Source organism: Microsporum canis, genomic scaffold, assembly GCF_000151145.1.
Source record: "Microsporum canis CBS 113480 supercont1.1 genomic scaffold, whole genome shotgun sequence".
Lineage (NCBI taxonomy): Eukaryota > Fungi > Ascomycota > Eurotiomycetes > Onygenales > Arthrodermataceae > Microsporum > Microsporum canis.
In genome coordinates, this window is record NW_003299169.1 from 982,962 (window position 1) to 1,004,417 (window position 21,456).

Consider the following 21,456-nt stretch of genomic DNA (forward strand, 5'->3'; position numbering starts at 1 on the left):
GTATATTTTAAGAATTTTTATGCCTCAAGTTCTGCCAGGAGGTCTTCGTTGAAATCTTCATCATCGCCCATAGCGTGGGCATCAGGTGCTGCCGCCCCGTTGGTTGCAGTCCACACCATTTGATTGCCCTGTTCTTTTTCCACTTCTTGTTTTTTCTTTTCCAAATGTCGTTTTAAATCTTCCAGGCTCCATGTTGAAATACCTTCCTGATCTTTCGCTTTGAATGGCTGTGCCATTGATTTCAAGAAAATTTTTGCAGTTGCAACCGCCATATCGGTACTTAGATTTGTTTCACTTTCAAGCATGGCCTGACTTATCCATTTAGGTAACTGGTTCCTTTTTTTCTGAAATCTACGGTCAGCAAGCACCATTACCCCATAGTCATCTTTACCGCGAAGGACACGCCCCAGGCATTGAGCAGCATGTCGAAGAGCATCGAAAGAAAGAAAATCATTCTCGCGTATACGGTAGTTTTCACGCAAGAACTCAAGCCGAGCCTTCAAGATTCGTGACTCGGTATACTGGAACGGAACACCAATACAAAGGACAGCACGCCCGTAATGGTGGTCAAAATCGATTCCTTCAGAGACCTTCCCTCGAGCAACACACAGTAGAACTGCGCCGCGACCGTTGCAACATGCAGTGCGGTAGGTTTCAAGAGCAAGAGATGATTCTTGGGAATCAGGTGTTTCAACGAGTATCAATTTATAATTCCATACGGAGTCTAGAATACCCATACCCTGCCACATGCTGATTATAGATTCCATATAAAGGTAGGATGGGAAAAATACCACAACCCCATCCGGAGTTATACGACAAAATTCAAGGAGCATGTTGCCATAATTTCGGACAACTCCCGGATCATTGCGTATTTGAAACGACGATGATATTTGTGCCTGGTCGGAGCCTCGTGTGACAATCATTGGTAAAAAGGAGCGGCGGGCAAGAGTCATACTGTATGATTCTTGAAGAGCGGCATCGAATCCAAGCATCTTTGGATACATCTCCAGCGGAGAAAGGGTTCCAGACGTTATAATAACGGAGCTAAACCTGTCAAATACAGGCTTTATGGCGATCGCGGCATCCAGGCAGGTGAAATGTAGAATAGGATTAGGAACTGTTGCTGTATCAGACTCAAAGGGTTCAAGGATGAGTAGGAAGCCTTTCTCATATGTTGCAGCAAGTGTAGCAAACGTAGCAACTTCTTGGAGTGGCTGGTAGTCTTCGATATTCACGAGCTCCAGGGTACGGACCAGGGACGTAAGTCTTTCTGCGCAAAATCGCAAAGGCTTTCGTTCTATAAACGTCAGGTCTTTGAGATGTGAGAGGAATGATAATGGTGTTTCTGAGATAGTATGGGTAACCTTCATCCGGGTTTTCAGATATTCAATGAAGCGTTTCAAAAAGGCTACAAAGTGTTCTGCTCGACGTATATTCCCAGGTACAGACTCTTTGAGAAGATCATCTGGAAGGACAGGGTTTGCCATCAATTGCTCCTCTTCCCGTGCTTCGTCTGCTTCCTGCAAGCCTTCCACAAGCTTTTGGTATTCGTTTTGCAGTTTTTCTGCATCGGTGCTTTTCATTTCGTCTATTTTACGTTCAAGGTTGTTTGCACCACGACTCGCCTTTCGTAGTGAGTCTTCAGTAAGATCGATGCTGAGGGATTCGATACAAACATTATCAATATTATGGGCTTCATCAAACACTATAATGCTGTCCCTTGATAGCTCTTTGGACACTCTCTCAGCTATTTTTGGGTCAAGAAGGTAGTGATACGAATAAATTATGACGTTGCAATATTGCATCTATTAAAGCGCCTTTAGTACCACGGGGTTTAAAGCTTAAGCGGTTGCCATTCAGCTTACCATTCGTCGGGCAGAAAAGTAGGGGCATTGCTTATACTGCTCTCCATATTTAATAAGCCCGTCAAGTGTGAACACCCCTGGTGGGACCAGGTTACCGGGCTCCAAAAGATCTAAGTTCTGCAAGAAGTCAGTTTAGCCACTGTGAGTGGACTGCTGGAGCAGACCTCATGGTATATGCAAAGCTCAACGTCCTCCCCCTTCTCCTTCTTCTCCTTAACAAACCCCGCAGTAAGGCTTCGACATCGAGCATCAACTACAGTCCCGCTTTTTTCACGTTTCACAGATGGATGTAGACACAGATTCTTTCTGCTAGTCAGCCCCAAAGCTCGGAAGTCTTCAACAGCTCCAAGTTTCTGAGAGCGATATTTCATCAATGCGTGCAACTCGCTCAGAGCTTTCTCGATCTCAGACATGGTTCGAGAACAATAGATCAGCTTTCTATGCTCCGGGTAATGCTGTTGGTATGCGACAATCAAAGCGAGCAGAGTAATGGTCTTCCCGGTCCCCGAGGGCATCTCCAGGACGCAGTGTCCACCTGCATCAAGGACCTTCTTGAGATCGCACATATATGCATATTGCTCGGGGTAAATTCGAGGGTAAGGGAAGAGAATCGGGAGATCACTTCATCAAAGCCATTAGCAAGTTAGCAAAAAGAGTAAGCCTCTCAAAGTCCAAACGCTAATAAAATATGCAAATCTTACTCTATATAAAACTCCATCTTGGGTCACCGCGCAGAACCGCAGAGATCCCAGCAGATGGGCAGCTGATAATACCTGCTCAACGTCGTCTCTATCAACCTCAATTCAATATTTCGAACTTCAAAAGAAGCTCCGCAGAGCCGCATCTTAGTCATTATGTCACGTGATGATCTCAATATTTCCCCACTGATAAATGTAGTTCGTCGGAGAGCTCTTTTTGGACAACGAAGGCGCTATTTGAACAGCTTCCTCAACGCCGGACAAAAAGGGATTCAGGTTTCAATGCGATAGTGGCGCATAAAAAAGTGGACGATGACTGGATTTGGCTGAACTCGATCTCGTCTCTTTAACATTTTCCTTTCTGCACTTTTTTACATTACTTTTTGTTTGCCCCGCAAGACATGAGCGGAAAGAAATTCAGGTCGCAGGCTTCGAGCAGCCGCGCAGCGGTCGGCGCGTTTGGGAGTGGTCCAACTAGCTCATTTGGTGGTTTTTCTACTGCTGGGGCTGATCAGGAGACGCCGGCTTCTTCATTATCTTACGTCTATGAGCCGCCCAACCTATCACAATTATCTGACCCTCAGATAGTAGTTACATTTAAGAACCTTCTAAAGAAGGACAGTACTACAAAATCCAGGGCATTGGAAGAACTACAGAATCATATATTTAGTTCTGTGTCAGGCAATGTCCTTCTCGACGACGGATTACTAGAAGCATGGGTACGTTTTCCCTTTAGTCGCCGGATTTCAAGGAATAGTAGGATTTACGTGAATTATTTAGTCCAAGGTTTATCCACGTACCTCAATAGATTCATCTCGCAGAGTCCGTCAACTCGCTCATAACCTCCAGGGAGACATCGTTTCTACGGCTGGAAAACGCATTGCACGATATATTAGTGGTACAATAGGCGCATGGCTGGCTGGCTTATATGAGAACGATAAGCTGGTTAGGAAATCTGCGCAGGAATCGTTCAATCGAGCGTTTCCCACGGAGGAGAAGCAACAGGGGATATGGACAGTGTACCAGTCCTCAATACTTGAATTCATCGTGGATGCCGCCCTCCAGCAAACACCACTTACTTTAAGCGATGAACGGACTGTGCGGCCTGATGATGCAGAAGCAAAATATGCGCGAGTAGTAGCCACGGCACTGCAGGAGTTTAGCAGGCTATTAGGTATTAGATAACCTCTGTCCCATTTCCCCCTTCAATTTAAGATACTAATTTAAAGCAGCCACTGCCTCGACTGAAAAACTTAACAAGAACTCGGATTCTGTGAAGAAGCTCCTCGGGAGCAGAGATTTATGGAAGTTTTCTTACCATGAAGATGCTTTTGTCCGCCGATCCTTATATGAGCTACTCCAGACCTGCCTCTCTAAGGATATCGATTATATCGATTGGAAAATAATAAGCACTTGGGTGCTATCAAAATCTTTGGGAATCACGCAGCGTGGCTCTTCGTCAACATTTTCAGGGCTTTTATTGGATTTGACCAAAAAGTCTCCTCAGGTGTGGACTACGGACTATTCCTCAAAAGCTCCCGCCAAGAAGCAGCTATTGCGATATATTAAAGCTGGTTCAGAAGGTGCTGGTCCATCTTACTGGTCGGAGTTGAAGCTTATTTTGCAGTCACTCCCGGCAGAAGTTTTGGAAATTGAAAGGCAAGATGACACTGCAATAAAGTCCATATCTTCTATTGCAGAGGCCTTCCATGGGTCAATTGGGAATAGGGAGGAGGCAAGGACAAACATATTAGCTGCCTGGACCGCTTACATCCAAACAGTCCTTTGGATGTCTAGCACAATCCATGAAGGCGAAAAAAGGCTCAAACTTCTGCAGGATCACCTGTTCCCAATCCTTGTGCAATTCATTGCAGCCAATCAAGAACAGGCTATGTGGACAGTCGATGACCCTAATGCTCCTCAGGTTTGTGTTGAGTTATTTAGTGCTCTAAACCGCATCACAGACCAAGACATTACGCATGCTCTGTGGTCAAAGTTATCAACCTTACTAAAGGATAACATATTAATATCTGAACCAGAACAGTCTCAGAAATACCGAACTTCCCAGGATTTCATTTGCTCTCAGGGAGGCCGTTTTTTCACCCTTTGCCGTGGTGTTCTTGCAAAAACTACCGGCAGCGGTGAGCAAAATTCGGTTGTGGAATCTATCAAGAACAGCTCATTTTTATTGATAGAGACATGTCTTCAAATGCTTCAGTCTAGAAACGGGAAACCCTATGGAGCAGCAGCAGTTGTTGATGAGGCACTTACCAACATACCATCAATTATATGTCAGATGGAAGTTCTGGACTCATTTGTTGCCGATGTTCTCCCTCAGCTTATCATATCACCCTCGGCAAACCGACTGGTATCCATTTTATTTGCGTGTCGCGGTAGGAAATGTTTTGATGATGGTCTTGCCAAAGTAATTGACACATACCACAAGAAATCTCTATCAACAGCCACCCAGTTGCCTTCTATGAGCAAGTTATTTTCTTCGGTAACAGGTCATGACCAAGAATTTAACCCAATTTTGAAGCGTTTGGTTTTGAGTGTTCTAGATCAGGGTGCTCGTGGAAGCCGTCAATCCTGGCTAGATATCGCTGCGGCTCTCAATAACGAGAAACTGAAACCTACTATACGAGATACCATTTTTGACTCTTTGATTGAGTTACTGTCAAAGGATGATTCGGCAATTGAGGTCCTTCGTGGACTTCTACTAATATCATCGGAGAGCGCGGGGGCAATTCAATCATATGTTGCAAGTCCAAATGGCTCGAAGCTTATATCGAAACTTCTCTACCTTGCTGAATCTTCCGATGAAGAGGTTGTGCTCATTGCCGAGTCAATAAAGGGCGAAGTTACGGGCGAAAACAACTCTCTGAAGCCAACCCTTCAAGTTTTGGAAAGGAATTTTACAACGGTGGATAATGAATCACTATCGTGAGTACACTATACCGAACTGTTGAGTTGGCTTACTAATGCCTTCGACAGGGTTGATTCGCTGGTAACTATAGCGCGAGAAGCCTCTAACAGAACTGCTGCAAATGATATATCTAGCTTATTACCCAGCTTATTACCCCAAGAAAGTTCATGGAAGGGTTCTTTGGAGCAATTCCTTATGATTGCACCAAAACAGTCATGTTCAATAATGAGTCCTTTAGGTGGAGCTGTATATATCCTGGATTCATCACACAACTTGGAAACCCTACATACTCTTCCAAGGGACAGGGACAATCTTACATTAGCCTTCCGGATTACGTACTATGTTACCAAAGTACTACATTTCATTGAAACGCGAGATATTCCATTACCATTCCTGGAAAACATTTTCACTTACCTTCCTTTGGCGATCCAACTTATCGACGATGAATTGAGCATCGAGGAATCTACAACAATACTATATATTCATACCCCCGAGGCCAAGGTTATTGCTACAGAAATTGTTTCAGAAGCTCGTGTACTCATGAATGGCTGGATCCAGAGGTCATGCACGACAGATGCGCCTGGCGAGGCTGATGCGAGATCTTTTGTATCATTTTGGGAAAGAAACCTGTGCAATATAGAAGGTAATGGGCCCAGAGCGTACCGCTTTGCAGAAAACTTCGCACGAATCATATCTGAAAGAGACGCTATTGCGCCTACGCCGCCAGCCGAAAGCAAACTACAAGCGGCAATAAGAGTGCCTAAGCATTCTAATCCCTTTGTTCTGATTGCAACTGTGGTTGGATACAGGGATTCGATTATCAGTACGCAAATAGCTGGAAGGCTTTGTAACCAGTTAGTTGCGGACCTGACGGGCCTTAAACTTACTGATGATGCTGATGGTTAGTTTTATACCCAAGCCACCCGTTACTTTTCTATCACTAATCACATACAGCACTCCGACAATTGGTAACGGCCAATTCTCTGCTTCATGGGGAGAAAAACCCAGCTACAAACATCCCTACACAAAGATTAGTATTCTTAGTGAAACACTTAATTGTGTGTTTACAATCTAAGAAATTTGGCCCGGGAATAATAGCGGAAATATTGAAAGTATTGGCGGTTGTGTTACCCCTGGTAAAGGATATATACGGATCCCACTGGTCAGAACTGTTCGACTTCCTAAATGAATTTTGGGATAAAGGCGACATATCTGATGAATTTCTCCCTGCTCTATATTCCTCACTGCGCTTGTTCAGCTGCTTGAGGAAACTGGCCACCGATGACAGCAACGAGGACCTAGAAGATGCGTGGAAGGACGCTCAGAAGTCACACACAGAAAATATGGTCAACCTGTTAAAGCAGTTTGGTAAACTCAACATTCCATCATTCCATCCCAACTAAAGGCCCGCTGACCTGTAAATCTAGGTGCTTCATTACACTCTGACCAGCCCCAGAATATCACTACGGATCTTCTATCTCGAGAACTGTCAAAAATTAATACTGATTCAATTTCAGATGTTAAAGAACTATTCTCAAGTCTTACTATCGAGAATAAGGGTGTGCAGCGTGCGACCTATGGAATCATTCATCGAGTAATCCCCAAGATCCAAGAGACCTTGTCTTTCGATGTAGCTCTATCCAAAATAGCTGTCACTTTACCAGATGAACTGCTGTCTCTACTCTCGGAGGTACCACCAGCAGTACCGCTTAGGGAGACAACCATAGATGAAGATTTTTGGCTTGGAGCTCGCTCATATCTCCTTGGTTGGAAGGTGGTGTTTGACCATTTCGCATCCTCTGTGAGTTAAAACTTCTAGCACCTTATCCATTTTCATACTAACATGACTCTTAAATTCAGTCAATCCCGATCCAAGAGAGCTACAACTCAGATATAAAGCAGAAAGAATGCCTAAATCCACTATTAGATTTCGCATTTGACTGCCTTGAATCTTCCCAGGGCCAACTCGTTGATGCTTCCAAGTTCGAAATTCGGTCCTTTGAGTTAGACAGCTCTGAATCACCGAAGAAGGAGATGCACTGGCTCCTAGTCCATACGTATTATCTTGCTCTAAGATACCTGCCGAACCTTACAAGGGCTTGGTGGGTGGACTGCAAGAAACGGTTGAAGACACCAGTGGAAACCTGGACACAAAAATACGTAAGTCCAAAGTTAGGCCATCCGGCGGAAATAATTGAAAGGGTATTGCTAATGTGTGATCGCAGATTTCACCACTGATAATAGAGGACTCGCTGCGGAATGTGAGTGACTGGTACTCAGGGCAGGACTGGGACGGCGAAGACCATGCACTGGAAGTCAAGACATCCTCCAAAGCGGCCGAAATTATTGGTAGCATCGAGATCGATGAGGAATCACCTCCCACCTCCATCGCCATTTCGCTTCCCCCAACATACCCACTACATCAAGCCATTGTTACTGGCCGCTCGCGAGTAGCTGTCGATGAGAAGAAATGGAAGAGTTGGCTGCTGGTGATCCAGGGAGTGATACTGTTCTCCAACGGAAACCTCATGGACGGGCTGCTAGCCTTCAGACGTAACGTCCAGGGAGCCTTGAAAGGACAGGGAGAGTGTCCTATCTGCTGCTCTATCATCTCTTCAAACATGCAGACGCCAAATAAAAGGTGTGGAACATGCAAGAATAACTTCCATTCGGATTGTTTGTTCAGGTGGTTCAAGAGCAGCAACTCAAGCAGCTGTCCACTATGTCGCAACAGCTTTTTGTATTCATGATTTATGGATAGCTACACTAGCATTAGAGCATTATAGAGAGCCATGTTTACCCATGACTCGTCACCAGACTTGACGTTGTCGTGGTTCTTCATCATAAGCGTACAATCTTTGACCCTGTAAATAGTTACATATGATGTCAGCCTCAACAGGGAAAAAACACCGCGGGGCTTTTTTTGTATGATTATCAAAAAGTCAACCCACACAAAAACATCGTCAAGAAGCGTCGCAAAGCCACTTCTACGATGTCAGCTCCTCACATTCCGAACCTTAGTACTCTCCGGAGAGGCGGTGGAAGAGGCCGTGGGAGAAGCAGGGCTGGTTATCACGGCGCAGGGCATGGAGCGGCCATCTCAAACGACAAGGTGGTGCAGCAGACGGATAACGATGCCAGCGTCTCGAGACTCAGCGCTGTAGAACAGGGCTATCTTCACGATCCTTTTGCCTCTATTTTTGCGTCTGAGGCGGCAGAGGCTCGAAGATATCCTATTATTAACAGGGGTATGGTGCTTTGTTTCACCAGCAAGCTACATTCCTGCTGACCCGAGACGATTCTAGGAACATACGTACGGACAACCTCGATCGACAAACTGGTATCCAGGTTCCTCCGTACAGACGAAAGGAAGAAACAGATAGTCTCACTCGGAGCAGGGTCAGATACCCGAGCATTCCGACTGTTGTCTGAGAATCCCGCGCTGGAACTGATATACCACGAGCTCGACTTTGCGGAAAACACGACCTCGAAGATCACGAAGATCCTCTCCTCTCCACTTCTACTTGACGCTCTTCGCATCACAGGCCGAGAAGAAGTGACCACGTCTCCCAATGGCGATGCGTTTCACTCGGAATACTACCACATTCACCCCATAGATCTACGAACACTCACAGCTTCTTCCACGTCCGGCCCCAGCCGCGCGCATCTACAAGAGATCGATATAGATATACCGACGCTGTTGATCTCGGAGTGTTGCCTCGTGTATCTGTCCCCGGTCGATGCTGTTAACGTGGTTTCCTACTTCACAAATAACCTATTCTCATTAGAGGGTAGGCCGAGCACGCCTCTTGCGCTGATTATATACGAGCCCATCAGGCCCGATGACCCGTTTGGACGGACGATGGTGAGCAACCTAGCTGCTCGTGGGATCCAACTGCAGACGTTGCATCGCTATGCGACGCTGCAGGCCCAGAGGGAGCGTTTACAGGGCCACGGGTTTTCGAGCGGCCAGGGAGTCGCCGATATAGATTATATATGGGAGAAGTGGATCGGGGAGGACGAGAAGAGCCGGGTTGCTGGACTTGAGATGCTAGATGAGATCGAGGAATGGCAATTGCTCGCACGACACTACTGTGTTGCCTGGGGATGGCGCGACAACCAGTCAACGGCCGGAAGCCAAGAAGAAAATCTTCCGACTGACGAGCTCTTCCATGGCTGGCGAGAGTTTCCGTCACAATGAAAGAAACCAAATAGATTGAGCGATTTTCACTGTCAAAAGGAGTGAACTTTTGACAGAAGATCGTCCATCGGAGTATTCAGGAGCTATACAGGGTACGGAGTACACACTTCTGTATAGACCGTTCCTCCATGATAATCGTTTTAAAGATTAACTAATGGTAGTGTATGCTGATGGCTGAACAGCTAAATGCAACCAAGTCTACCAGCGCGAACACCTCGACAAGAAGATGTGAAAGCTTATCCTCTTCACCTTCCATACATCATATTTGAAGCCATCATCACTCAGTTTCTCCTGGCCCCCTTTTCTCAACCACACATCTTGTGCACTTCTGAGGCTCGATCTTTTCATCTGAAGGAAACTAGCGATTTTAACCTCCACGATTTTGCGCAACAGCTGGCTTTGGAACTGACCAGCAACAGAGGCTGGAGTGCGAGGGCCAAGAGGCTATTCGACGAAACCTCGGAGACCTCTGGATCCCTGTGGCGGATTCTATTGGAGTACGCTGGCGATCTCAATTTAACCCTCGCACTATGCTACCAAATCTTCCTTTCTGGAGGCGAGAGATGGCTTGGTTCCTCAAAGGCTCTTTCACCATATATATCCAGAGCTTCTGGGGATAGAGTACTCCGTAAATGAAAGGGACACATCTAGCCAGCTGGCAATTGGATACTCCAGCAGATGCATCCCATCTGGATGAAATATTCGTTTTTTATGGGCGGGACAACGTTTGAGCCCTGTGCAAAAACCAAGGCACTAATATCTTGTTAGTTGGTGATGGCGTACAGAAGCGCCCTTTTTTTAGATCGAGGGCCGGCCTTGGATTGGATGGATCCCATTGTGATGCAAGGCACTGTCCGCGTTCCTGGACCGACGCCGTCCCTGGCTGACTAGCCACAGTACAACCATGGTCGCCGATGCCACTAAGAAGGACGCATTTCTTCTTCCCCTGGTGACCACCAGGCCTAGGAGAAGGGTCCCACTAAACAGTACATAGTACATAGTCGCCATTGACCTGACCTCCTTTTATGTGGTGCTGATTCCAATATCCTCCTCGAAAAGTGTTTTTGCACCTCAACTCCCACACTCTTTTTTTGCGAAACCTGTCACTCCTTTAGTACTACTGTCGAGGTTGTCCCCCGCGTTCCATTCCTTACTGTTATATCTTTCTACCACAAGGTCGTTTGAATACTGTTGGAGGCCATCCTCTCTGTTTTCCGTTTACCTGTTTAAACCGCTACTTTCGCGCTGTTGTGGACAGAAAGAAAAATCGCCCAAAAGCTGCTGGAAAAACGGTCAACGTTTGCGCACCAGCCGTGCGACAAAGCCTGAGATCGAAAATTCGATATGTTGCGCATACCGTTCTGGGCGTCTGCCGTCCTGTTCTTCCTCGCAGGTGTGTCTGAGGCCGGACATGCCGACTTCCATAGTTATGCGCCTGGACTGAGCCGTCACCATGGCGGCCATCAGAAATTCCACCGATCTGTTCCTTCATTGGAGGGGCATGGTGTGTCCTATATTGAGAAGAGAGATGGTCAATGCCAGTTCCCTGCTGATGCTGGGCTGGTATCGGTAACCCCAAACGAGCAGAACGCTGGCTGGGCTATGAGTCCTGACCAGCCTTGCAAGCCCGGCAACTACTGCCCCTACGCGTGCCCTCCTGGACAAGTTATGGCACAATGGGACCCGGAAGCGACCTCCTACTCTTATCCTGTCTCAATGGTATGCCCAATATCTGATATATATCTCCTATATCTTTTTCGTCGTTGGATTGGATTCAAACTGAGACTAACTATTATTGATAGAACGGTGGTCTTTACTGCGATAAGAGTGGAAATATTTCCAAGCCTTTCCCTAAGAAACCATACTGCGTGGATGCATCGGGCTCTGTTAAGGTTAAAAATAGCTGCGGAGGAGTGGTTTCATTCTGCCAGACTGTCCTCCCGGGGAATGAAGCCATGTTGATCCCCACCAGTGTTCAAGATACCGCAGACCTTGCAGTTCCCGATCCATCCTATTGGTGCTCTACTGCTGCCCAGTAAGTGATTGAAAGCAATAGCGAAAGAAACAGCCTGAGTATTCCCTGTTTCTATGTTACTGACTTAAATGAATCTAGCTACTACATCAACCCTCCAGGCACAGATACCGACACTGCCTGCGTTTGGGGAACAAACACAAACCCGTGGGGTAACTGGGCTCCATATGTCGGCGGTGCAAATATCGATGGCAACGGACAGACCTTCCTCAAACTTGGCTGGAACCCCATATACCTTGAACCCGCAACTCCGTTTAGAGACGAGAGCCCCAAGTTCGGTGTCAAGGTAGAGTGTGAGGGATGTAACGGACTCCCCTGTGAAATTGACCCAGCCAAGAACAAAATCAACGAGATCACTGGCAGCGGGACTGATGGCGCCGGTGGTGCAGCTTTTTGCGTCGTTACTGTTCCAAAGGGTACCCAGGCTACTATTGTCGTTTTCGAGGCAGGTAGCGGTGGCGGCTCTGGCGGCAATGGGGGTGGCTACGGGAAAGATGATAAGCCAAAAGATGGCGATAAAAAAGAGCCTGAGTCCTCTTCTTCAACCGTCCCGCCATCAACCTCAGCAAGCTCTTCTTCCACCGAAGCACCGTCAACGACGTCCGATTACACTTCATCCGCCTCTGAATACTTGCCTACGCCAACTTCAAGCTCTTCTTCAAGTAAGTCTAGCTCCGCCGAATCATCGTCTTCGACCGCATCTGACTCGACCACCACAAAATCTCCAGACGAATACACACCGTCACCCCACGTATTCATCGAGAGCCCTAGCTCGTCGGTCCATCACCCTACCAACGGCTCCTCGATCATCATGCCAACGCCAACCAACTCCAACAATACCCCAACTCCAACTCATAACGCTGCATCAGCTACCGCCATCTCCGTTATGAGTCTCACACTCAGCTTCCTGATCGTGTCGATCTTTATGAACTTCTGATAAAAAGAAAAAAAAAAGCGAAATAATACGGAGTAATTCACTGGGAACGGAAGCACTTTTAACTTATTAATTTTATACCTAACCTACCTTTTTCACTTATAACCCACTTTTTGTTCTCTGCGCCTGGCTGCAAGAACTTCGGCCTATATACATACCCGTCCGACATCTGGGGTATACCCTTTTTATATGCGCCGTCCTTCTTCACCCCCTTTTTCCTTAATCTACCTTTCATCGATGAGATTTACGCATAGGCTGGGGGCTTTTTATGACGTCCTTTGGAACCCTCTATGATAATTTTTATTTTTATATACTTATACCCTTCTGATATCCCCTCTTATACATTATTAACTTCTTGTACATAGATTTTACCATAATTATGGCTTCAAAACATGCCGTCACAGGCACATGTTTTTCGACTCCTTCCCTTTGTCCTTCCCAGTTGGAGCCCCCATTTAGAATCAGCATCAGATAAGAAGCTTTGTGACGTATTTGGAGGGCGTTTTCCACGGGATTTTCTCTGGAGGTGCTCCGTCCGTACTGATATCCCGTCTTCGTCTCTATACACAGCTGAACTTACCGCATAACCGCATCCATATATCTTTTTAATCATATAGTTCGCTATAACTTTGTACATATTTCAGCTCTCATAAAACTGTCCTTCCCCCCTATTTCATGTTTTAGCGAATTTCACCCAATCGGAAACAAGAATCTATTTAAATGATGTAATGCCGCTTTAATGCAGCTCGTTTTTTATCCTCCCGCATTTCCAGCTGCAAAGCCAAAAAAAAAACGTCGACAAGTTCTCGAGTCCTCAGATTCATATTTTAATATTTAATACGCGGCGTAAGAGACAAGCTGGAGACACTGGAAGTGGTCAACATGGGACGTCCAGCGCCAGCTGAACCCAGGCTAGTCAACTGCAAGTGGTGGAAGAGAGGCCACTGCCGGCGGGCAGACTCATGCTACTTCCGCCATGATCCATGTCTATTGGGTGTTGACCAGAAGCCCGCAGCTGCAGCAGCTGCGGACGGCGAAGGCGATGATGCGCTGCAGAATACTCGTGAGTCCGGCCGTATTAGAGCCTTGCTTGTGTGACTCCAGGGCATGGTCGCCCGCCAGATCGGAATATTAACGGGGTTTTGATAGGAGGGCTCATATCACAGCCAGCCCAACCCCATGATCCAACAAAAGAGCTAGAGTATTGTGCCATTTGCCTGGAAGTTCCAAAGGTTTACGGCTTGCTGCTTCACTGCGACCACGTATATTGTTTAGGTTTGATGTTGTCTCCAACGGCTTCGCCGTGTATATAACAAGTGCGCCTCTGCTAATCGCCCGTCTAGTATGTATCCGACAGTGGAGAAGTTCAAAAAAGGCCGACAGGAACGACCATGACGATGGCTACTCTACTCCTAATGCCAACGGCATCTGGGGATCGAAAATGATCAAATCTTGCCCGCTCTGCCGTAAACCAAGCAAATACATCATACCATCCGCGGTGTTTCCTACCCCACTCCCGGCTACGGATAATGCCTCCAAAGGTACGGTAGAAGGCGAAGCAGCCCCTAACAGATCTAGTGGAAAGGCCCATGCCGCCGCACCTAACCCGTTGAAGGATTCAATCATTGCAGAATATACACGGAGCATGAAGAGGATACCTTGCCGGTACTTCGAAGCGGCTGTGAAAAACTGGGAAACAAAAGCAAAGCGAGCCACAGAGCGTGGAAAGGAAGAGCCTCCATTTCGACCTGTCTGCTTCTTTGAAAACAAGTGCCATTACGCCCACACCCACCCTAGAACCAAAAGACCGTACATATTCGAGAAACAACACATCGCCGAGATGCACCGAAAGCGACTGAAGCGTAAGGGCGCATCCAGAAGGTGGGGAGGCATGGATGATAGCCTGCTCTTTCTGTCAGAATTACGAACGGAGTTTATCGACCATCACCTGTCTAATGAAGTAGATGGGGAAGGCTATCCGTTTGACTCTCCTTTTCTGAGTGATGACGAGTATTATTGGGAAGATCTGCCTCCAATTGACTCACCACCCCTTTCACGGGAAATGAGAATTTCCATGGGATATACCGCCTTCGTAAATGAATATGTTCTATAGGAAGAAAAAAAAACCCCATACCCCTTTCGTTCAATCAGTGTTCATAACCGCTTTGCTTTGTCTCGATCTATTCCAGTCAACTTTATTTGAGTGGTATTAATATAATAATGATCTCTAGCAGCTAGGATAAGTTGATCAAAATCTCGGTTTTCAAGGAACTCCCTACTGGGTACCAACAAATTCATTCTCTAGACGTCTTCCATCCTTGCACTATTATGGTAACGTGAACTACCAAAGGCTACAATATACAACCTGAGAAGCATTTGGCCTCTGTCATGCATTTCCACATATATCCATGGCAGCTCTAACATAACCAAGAAGAATTTGGCCAAGATCAGCCAATTTCAAGTATGTTATCATTTTCCATGCACCCGCGATGCACGGCAAATTACATTTACCCATCGTGAATCCTGCAAGGAAACATTCTGCTACCTCGCTCCTGGGGCAAGGAAGTAGGCAGATGGCCGTGGCGTGACCTTCCCGTCTCACAGCCGTAGCACCGTCAGCCTGGGGGACTTGCTGCGTTATGTGTCTGTCACCATGGGTCTTCCTATCGCCGTCCTCATCATCTTTCTCGGCGGTAGTATATGTATCACTTCCCAACCCTGTTGACAGAAAGAGCTCATCTATGACTTGCCCTTCAGTGGGAAACTATGGCATATCGCCATTTGTTTATCGCTTTCAACAACTGACACTTCACTCCGTCGCCTGGTAAGAGTACATCGCCATCATATAATGTTGGATACGTTGTGCAACGCCCGCTGTAGCTGGCGTGTGCTCACCCACTTGGTGGCGCCTAGAGGCTGGTATTGGGACCGGCAAGTGCTTTATTTTGCCGGCTTCATCATATACATCCTGATGTCATAATCTCCAGATATTTCTGTACCAAGTTCCGGGGAGAGGAATATATGGTGCTGGCCTTGTTCTCCGCCAGTCATTTCAGCTTCTGACCGCACAAAGGCTGATTCTGGTTCCCGTAGGCCATCAACTGATGGATGATCTCAATATTGTAGTTTTCGGAGATACTACGGTCTTCCAAGGGCCCGTCGTCCGGTATGTTTCTGTCCATTTTCCTGGTCATCATATCAAGTTCGCCTGCCTTGCCTTTTCCATCGTCCACCAGGCAGAAATCGTAGGCTCGTTAACTGGCAAGGGTATCATATCGTTATAGTAGGTTCTATAGCGCCATCCACAGGTAGACCGTCTATTATACCGAGTATCAAATCGCATTCAAGAGCGTGAAGTGGAAGAAGTCAAAGATGAACGTTGAAACACCAACAAAAAGCCTCTTCCCGCATCAATTTCACCGAGTTCGCATATTTACTACAACAACACGCAAGAGACACGATATATTACTCTGCGACATGATTTCCTACTTCTAACAGAGATGCCGCTGCCCAAACAAACTGTGAGTATTCTCTTTTCTACCGCTGTTCATCGCTTGCTGGCTTGAACGCTGCCGATGACGTCGTTGTATTTACAACCAGCCGCCTGCAATCGCATGAACATATATTAAATATCTGCCCCTACATCTTTCTAAGGATACAGTGAATATGAGCTAATATTCTCTTTATTCTTCAATAGCAAGATCTAATATTCGCACTTCAAGCGCTCGTTTTTCGACTCCGTCAGCTCAAGAAAGAACGGCAAGGCTACTCCAAAGCAAAACATAGAGAGCTTGCGAGGCTGCTGAAAGAAGGCAGGGAAGATTTCGCCCGAATAAAGACTGAAGATGTTATTTCGAATGATAACCTGATCGCCGCACTCGAGGTGCTCGAGCTACACTGCGAGCAGCTGCAGGTTCGGGCGAATATTTTGGACCATCTTGCTTTTGGGCAGAAGAAAAACAAGACACCAGCAAGACACAAGGGCAGGACAGCAAGGGAGGTTAGATCGAAAGGTTCTCCTGGAGGTGGAAAAACCGGCGAGGGGACCAAGCCTGCTACTGGAAGTGGTTGGGGGATTTGGAACCTCTTTGGCTTCTCGTCAACATCTTCTTCCTCACCGGCGGCCGCACCTCAGCAAGCAGTGGACAGGCCATCGTCGCAGCAACTGGATCAACACTTGGACGGGTCAGACGCACAAACTGAGCGCAAAGACGAAGAGAACACGGAAAAACAGTATGACGTTTATCTAGATCCCGAGCTCGACCGTTCTGCAGCCGTGGTCTTCTACTCCTATGCGCGGATACCCCGCGACGTTCCAGGTCTATTAGAGGTGAAGAATAAATTAGCTCTAAGATGGGGGAGCGATTTCGCTAGCAGAGCACAAGACGATGATGATCTGCCAGTCGAACTACCAGAGATATTACTGGATAGGTTGCGTGTCCGGAAAGCACCCGAGTCCCTGGTTGAGAGCTATTTGAATGAGATTGCAAGGAGCCATGGGATACCTTACGGAGACGTGGATATAAATGAGCAGCAAGAAACTGAGCAAGAAGAGACGTCAACGAATGCCCGGCCCGTGGAAGATAAACAGGTCGAAGGGCCCTCTGGAGATTCTAATGCTCGACCTGAGGCGAACACTAGCACGGCTGCAAAGGAGATAGCGAGTAAACTTGGCGGAATACCCGAAGTAGATGAGCTCGCACGAAGGTTTGCTGCTTTGAAGAAGTGAGTTAAATCTCTTCTTCCTGCATCTTCTCTTGGCCATGTCTATACCAGCCTCGCATTGCCAGGAGTTATACAGTGAATCACTGCGTCTTCGTGATGAAACCATGATATTTGGTTTTTTGAATAAGTTTCTGTGTAAATAGTTCATATATAATTGATTATACAGCATCGTCATTTGATCATATCAACAAACGCATAGCATCTTGATAAATCCACATTAAAAGAGACCCGGAGGACCAAGTCAGTCTTTCTGTGTACAGCCCAGTTTTCCAATATCACCAGCAGCCAGTCATCACATTGAAAGTGGATTGTTGCATGAATGTAAACTAACGCCTGCATGCCAGACGTTTATACCATCTGTCAGTGTTTAGAAACAGCTCTGTTTAGTACGTGTATCCAGGCCCTGGTAATTTCAGGTATAAGGGACTGAAAAATCAATCGGTGCCAGCGTATTTTGCCCACGAAGTCTCCGCTTACAGACGATAAATATCGATATCAGAAACATCGCAGCGTATGAGTGGGCCTCGTTGAATCGAGAGTAGGGAGTATGCTATACTTCATCCCTTGCCCGTACGCTGTTCCCCTGCTTCCATTCTATCCAAGCAAAGAAATGAAGAGCTGCTGGGTGTAGAAAGCTGTAGGTAATATTCCGCAATATCGATGCTCTCTCTACATCCAGCTATTGATTCGCTAGCCCTTGTAGCCCAAAGATGCGGAGCCTTTGGTGCCCTGGACGATGTTTCTAGAGATTGAAGCCGCAAAGCCAGATCATCTGCTGTGTGGGTAAACCGTTGAAAGTATTGCTGGCTTTCTTTCCACAGGGCGTAATAGAATGCTGCATTCGCGGTGACAGCTGAGCATACAATCTCAACCGAAGCCCACTGTATGGCCCATACATATATCAGCCCTGGCTATGGAGAAAGGAAGGGCCTATATAGATTCGGACATGGCTTACCAAGGTTCGTGACTCTTGAGCGACAGAGTGACTGAGGATTAAGGGTATCCTCGTGATAGTAACTGCTACCACGAGAGTGCCGACAAGGAAGAGAAGTGTTAATTGAACTTTACTATTATCGTTATCAGCGACGAATGTGGGCCAAAGATGGACTTTGAAAACCTACGTTTGAAATTTGAGAGAACTCATCCTCCAAAGAAGCGGGATTGGAAATAGAATTAGTGCGACGTCTGTTATTATATTTAACGACGCCATAGAGAGTAGGTTCACAGTCCCCTTTCGACATGGATCTATACAAAACGTTTAGTTTGAACTTGTCACCGGTGCAGCTTACGGATAATTTGGGACTTACGATGGACATACTCCGGCCTCCAAGCACTGTATAGATGTATTAGTATATAAGCTTCAATCCATAGAGAACTTTATAGAGTTGGGACTTACACATATATTGGTCGACACTCTAGCAACGTCGCAAGGATAATGATTATAAAGGTAAGAAAGAGGAATGCTCGGAGCATCTGGATCGCTCGATGGACCCGATTTGACCCAGTTTCCAGTCGGATATAGAACTGAAGGAGACACAGTTTCATGCACCAGAGACTAAAAAAGAAGACGAATATCAGTCCAAACCATTGTAAAGAAGCAGTATCCACACATACAACATTGCATAGGTTAAACGGCCCGTTATGACAAGTTTTTGATAAAGCCTCTCGTCGTGATCCGAAAGCGGACTTTCTAGAGAGAAGGTCCAACACATACAAAATGTCCTGATTGACAAGGGGACAAGGGAAAAGGCCATCCAGCTGTCATCAGCACGCCACTTCTGCTGCTGTAAGGCAGGAAACCATTTCAGTGTTCCGCCGATGCGAACGAGTGAGCGGATGAAAATCTGGAGAGCACAGATCGAGGCCGCAATCGCGATCTGCGTTTCTTCTGAGGTCCATATCATTGAATATAAGAAGCATTGACAACATGATCATAAAGGCCTTTTTGCAGAGAAGATGGCGCTTCTAGCACCAGAATGGAAAGGCTAAAGGCTAAGAGAAGAGGAGCTGGATATGTTGATGTCTTTTGGGAGATTCTTGTCAGCCTTATGTGTGTGTTGGCTCATTCCACCGGCTGGAATACATCAAAGTGTGCCAGGCAGCAGAAAGGCTTCCAGCTGGTCGATCTCTCATGCGGGTGCCATGTTTATTATATTGAAAGTCATGGTAAGAAGGGCGCCCGGCTTGTGAAGGTGAAAAGGGTATCTCAGGGTCTTGTCTTAACGGTGCACATAGAACCAACGACATGGCCATATACAACGAAGCACTTCGTACAACCTCGCGTTTGTAAAAAAGAAAAAAGCGCATGTGCTAGCTGGTGTATATCTCCGTAGTGTCTCATTACCGGCTGTACATCTCTTTCTTGACCAGATGGGCGTATACTTATGCGGCAGACTGCAGGGGCTCAGCATCCGTAATATACGACCAAAGAGTGCAACTTGATGCATGGTCTCTTCTTCCGTAGAATAAGGGCTGTGCAAGTCGCCGGCCCTTGGATATAACATGCCAGAACATTATTCTAATGCAGCAAGATATTCTCTGCCAGCCTCGTTTGAAAGGCGTTCTCGTCCTAAGCCCATCATCGTCTGCACCACATCAGTCAAAAAGAGCCTCTAGCGACATATGGACGTTGGCTGCTTTCTTCTTCTTCTATTTCTTTTCGGCCTGCATGATACTGACAACTCTGCGTGTAACCAGGCTCCCATTCACTATTAATAGCTCATCAAAGAAGCGATATTATTAACTGTTGGAAAGGCGGCTCAGCGAAGATGCTTTTCTTCTTCTCTAGCTTCCAGCGTGGGTTGAAACATGGACAGTCCTTTTTTGTTGCTCTCGCGGCTTTCTCGTATTTTCTTTTGATAGGATCAGTGTTTTCTTTTGTTAACGCGAATGCAGCCTCGGGATCGACTTGATGTGATACAAGCAATCTCAAGGCTTGTGTAAGGAGTTGAAAGAGTGATGGCCGTTAGAAGAAAGTCGTAAAACGGGGCTCAAAAGGAACAACTTTGACTGTATTTTGGACTGTGGAATTTTGTAAACATCGTCCTGCCAGTGTCTTATGGCGATTATTTGCAAACTACATTGCTTGTCCGTTGTTATGAAGTTAAGTCTGTCTCTTCAAATAGCAGTCAAATAACTATCGGATACAAGATGGCGTTCGGTTGCAAAAGATCTAGGCTCAAGATATATGATCTCTTGTAATGCATGGAAATGTTAGTGGCAATTATCGCGGAAGTTTTCTCGAAGACAGAAACATATCAATAGTCCAACCGTGAAGGGTTCCTTTTCGCGTCGGATCCGGGATGGATATCCTCGCCGGCGGCTCATAGCATGAACTTTGTGCTAGATTGCGTTTCATCATGACAACTGTAGCACGCGGAGGTATGCAATAAGAGCTGGGTGTTGAGGAGTGCATGGCATACTGGCATTTGGCAGCTGTATACCAAGTCTCTCCCACCATCCCAGATCGCCATCGTCCTACTCTTACATGGTGCACAATGACATGCATTAACCGTCTTTGTGCCCTGGGGATTCGGTCGGCGTCCACAAGATCCAAAGTGCCGTTAAACCCATGGCTATCATAGATCTTCTCTTCTCCACCGTCTTCCTGCGGCATCTAGCGTCTCTCGGAAACAGCACCGCCCGGGAAGCCGTTGTGCTAGAGACGTTGATCTTGCACTGTATCGTGAATAACATGGCGTACTGGAGGATTTTGTGGAAGTAGAGGTCGGGCGAAACCAACAATGGTGAACCCTCCGTTCCATGGACATGTGCTACCGTAGATATAATGATATATGCTTGTGAAATGGTCCAAAGGGGCCACCAAGTGAGCCGTTCATATCCTATAACGCCCTCTGATATTGGAGCTTGTGATTCTAAAGCGTCCGTTCATCTTCCTCCCGCCATCCTTAATAGAAGCGATATTGCATATATTTGGCTCTGGCTCTCGCACAAGCCGCACACACGTGGCATGGCTTCTGATGAAGTAGATGATGATGCATCGAGGAAAATATTGGTGATTTGGCCTTTGTCTATATGTGCTGCTTGCCGTCGGGTCGATCCATGTTTTGATATG

At 46.6% G+C, this 21,456-nt stretch overlaps 8 protein-coding genes across 8 annotated transcripts; 5 read left to right on the forward strand and 3 right to left on the reverse strand.

The window, feature by feature from the left end:
* Window positions 1–17: 17 nt before the first annotated feature.
* Window positions 18–2,583, reverse strand: MCYG_00358 (DNA repair helicase RAD3; the record flags this gene model as incomplete). The annotated part of the gene is made up of 4 exons (XM_002850208.1): window positions 18–1,805; window positions 1,866–1,982; window positions 2,030–2,486; window positions 2,567–2,583. The coding sequence occupies 4 exons, from the start codon at window positions 2,581–2,583 to the stop codon at window positions 18–20; spliced, it is 2,379 nt and encodes a 792-aa protein (XP_002850254.1).
* Window positions 2,584–2,964: 381 nt separating this feature from the next.
* On the forward strand, window positions 2,965–8,239 carry MCYG_00359 (conserved hypothetical protein; the record flags this gene model as incomplete). The annotated part of the gene is made up of 8 exons (XM_002850209.1): window positions 2,965–3,282; window positions 3,344–3,737; window positions 3,796–5,506; window positions 5,558–6,390; window positions 6,444–6,857; window positions 6,917–7,290; window positions 7,350–7,649; window positions 7,715–8,239. 8 exons carry the CDS (start codon window positions 2,965–2,967, stop codon window positions 8,237–8,239), a joined length of 4,869 nt encoding a protein of 1,622 aa, XP_002850255.1.
* Window positions 8,240–8,481: 242 nt separating this feature from the next.
* On the forward strand, window positions 8,482–9,690 carry MCYG_00360 (leucine carboxyl methyltransferase 1; the record flags this gene model as incomplete). Its single annotated transcript, XM_002850210.1, has 2 exons — window positions 8,482–8,737; window positions 8,795–9,690. The coding sequence occupies 2 exons, from the start codon at window positions 8,482–8,484 to the stop codon at window positions 9,688–9,690; spliced, it is 1,152 nt and encodes a 383-aa protein (XP_002850256.1).
* Window positions 9,691–11,034: 1,344 nt separating this feature from the next.
* Window positions 11,035–12,659, forward strand: MCYG_00361 (conserved hypothetical protein; the record flags this gene model as incomplete). Its single annotated transcript, XM_002850211.1, has 3 exons — window positions 11,035–11,409; window positions 11,493–11,725; window positions 11,804–12,659. 3 exons carry the CDS (start codon window positions 11,035–11,037, stop codon window positions 12,657–12,659), a joined length of 1,464 nt encoding a protein of 487 aa, XP_002850257.1.
* An 879-nt stretch (window positions 12,660–13,538) lies between these two features.
* On the forward strand, window positions 13,539–14,769 carry MCYG_00362 (conserved hypothetical protein; the record flags this gene model as incomplete). Its single annotated transcript, XM_002850212.1, has 3 exons — window positions 13,539–13,719; window positions 13,761–13,918; window positions 14,014–14,769. 3 exons carry the CDS (start codon window positions 13,539–13,541, stop codon window positions 14,767–14,769), a joined length of 1,095 nt encoding a protein of 364 aa, XP_002850258.1.
* A 991-nt stretch (window positions 14,770–15,760) lies between these two features.
* On the forward strand, window positions 15,761–17,385 carry MCYG_00363 (DUF292 domain-containing protein; the record flags this gene model as incomplete). Its single annotated transcript, XM_002850213.1, has 3 exons — window positions 15,761–15,901; window positions 16,157–16,177; window positions 16,354–17,385. The coding sequence occupies 3 exons, from the start codon at window positions 15,761–15,763 to the stop codon at window positions 17,383–17,385; spliced, it is 1,194 nt and encodes a 397-aa protein (XP_002850259.1).
* A 553-nt stretch (window positions 17,386–17,938) lies between these two features.
* On the reverse strand, window positions 17,939–19,285 carry MCYG_00364 (conserved hypothetical protein; the record flags this gene model as incomplete). Its single annotated transcript, XM_002850214.1, has 6 exons — window positions 17,939–18,262; window positions 18,337–18,448; window positions 18,503–18,626; window positions 18,689–18,714; window positions 18,778–18,936; window positions 18,996–19,285. The coding sequence occupies 6 exons, from the start codon at window positions 19,283–19,285 to the stop codon at window positions 17,939–17,941; spliced, it is 1,035 nt and encodes a 344-aa protein (XP_002850260.1).
* A 1,319-nt stretch (window positions 19,286–20,604) lies between these two features.
* On the reverse strand, window positions 20,605–20,997 carry MCYG_00365 (uncharacterized protein; the record flags this gene model as incomplete). Its single annotated transcript, XM_002850215.1, has 1 exon — window positions 20,605–20,997. The coding sequence occupies one exon, from the start codon at window positions 20,995–20,997 to the stop codon at window positions 20,605–20,607; it is 393 nt and encodes a 130-aa protein (XP_002850261.1).
* Window positions 20,998–21,456: the final 459 nt, after the last annotated feature.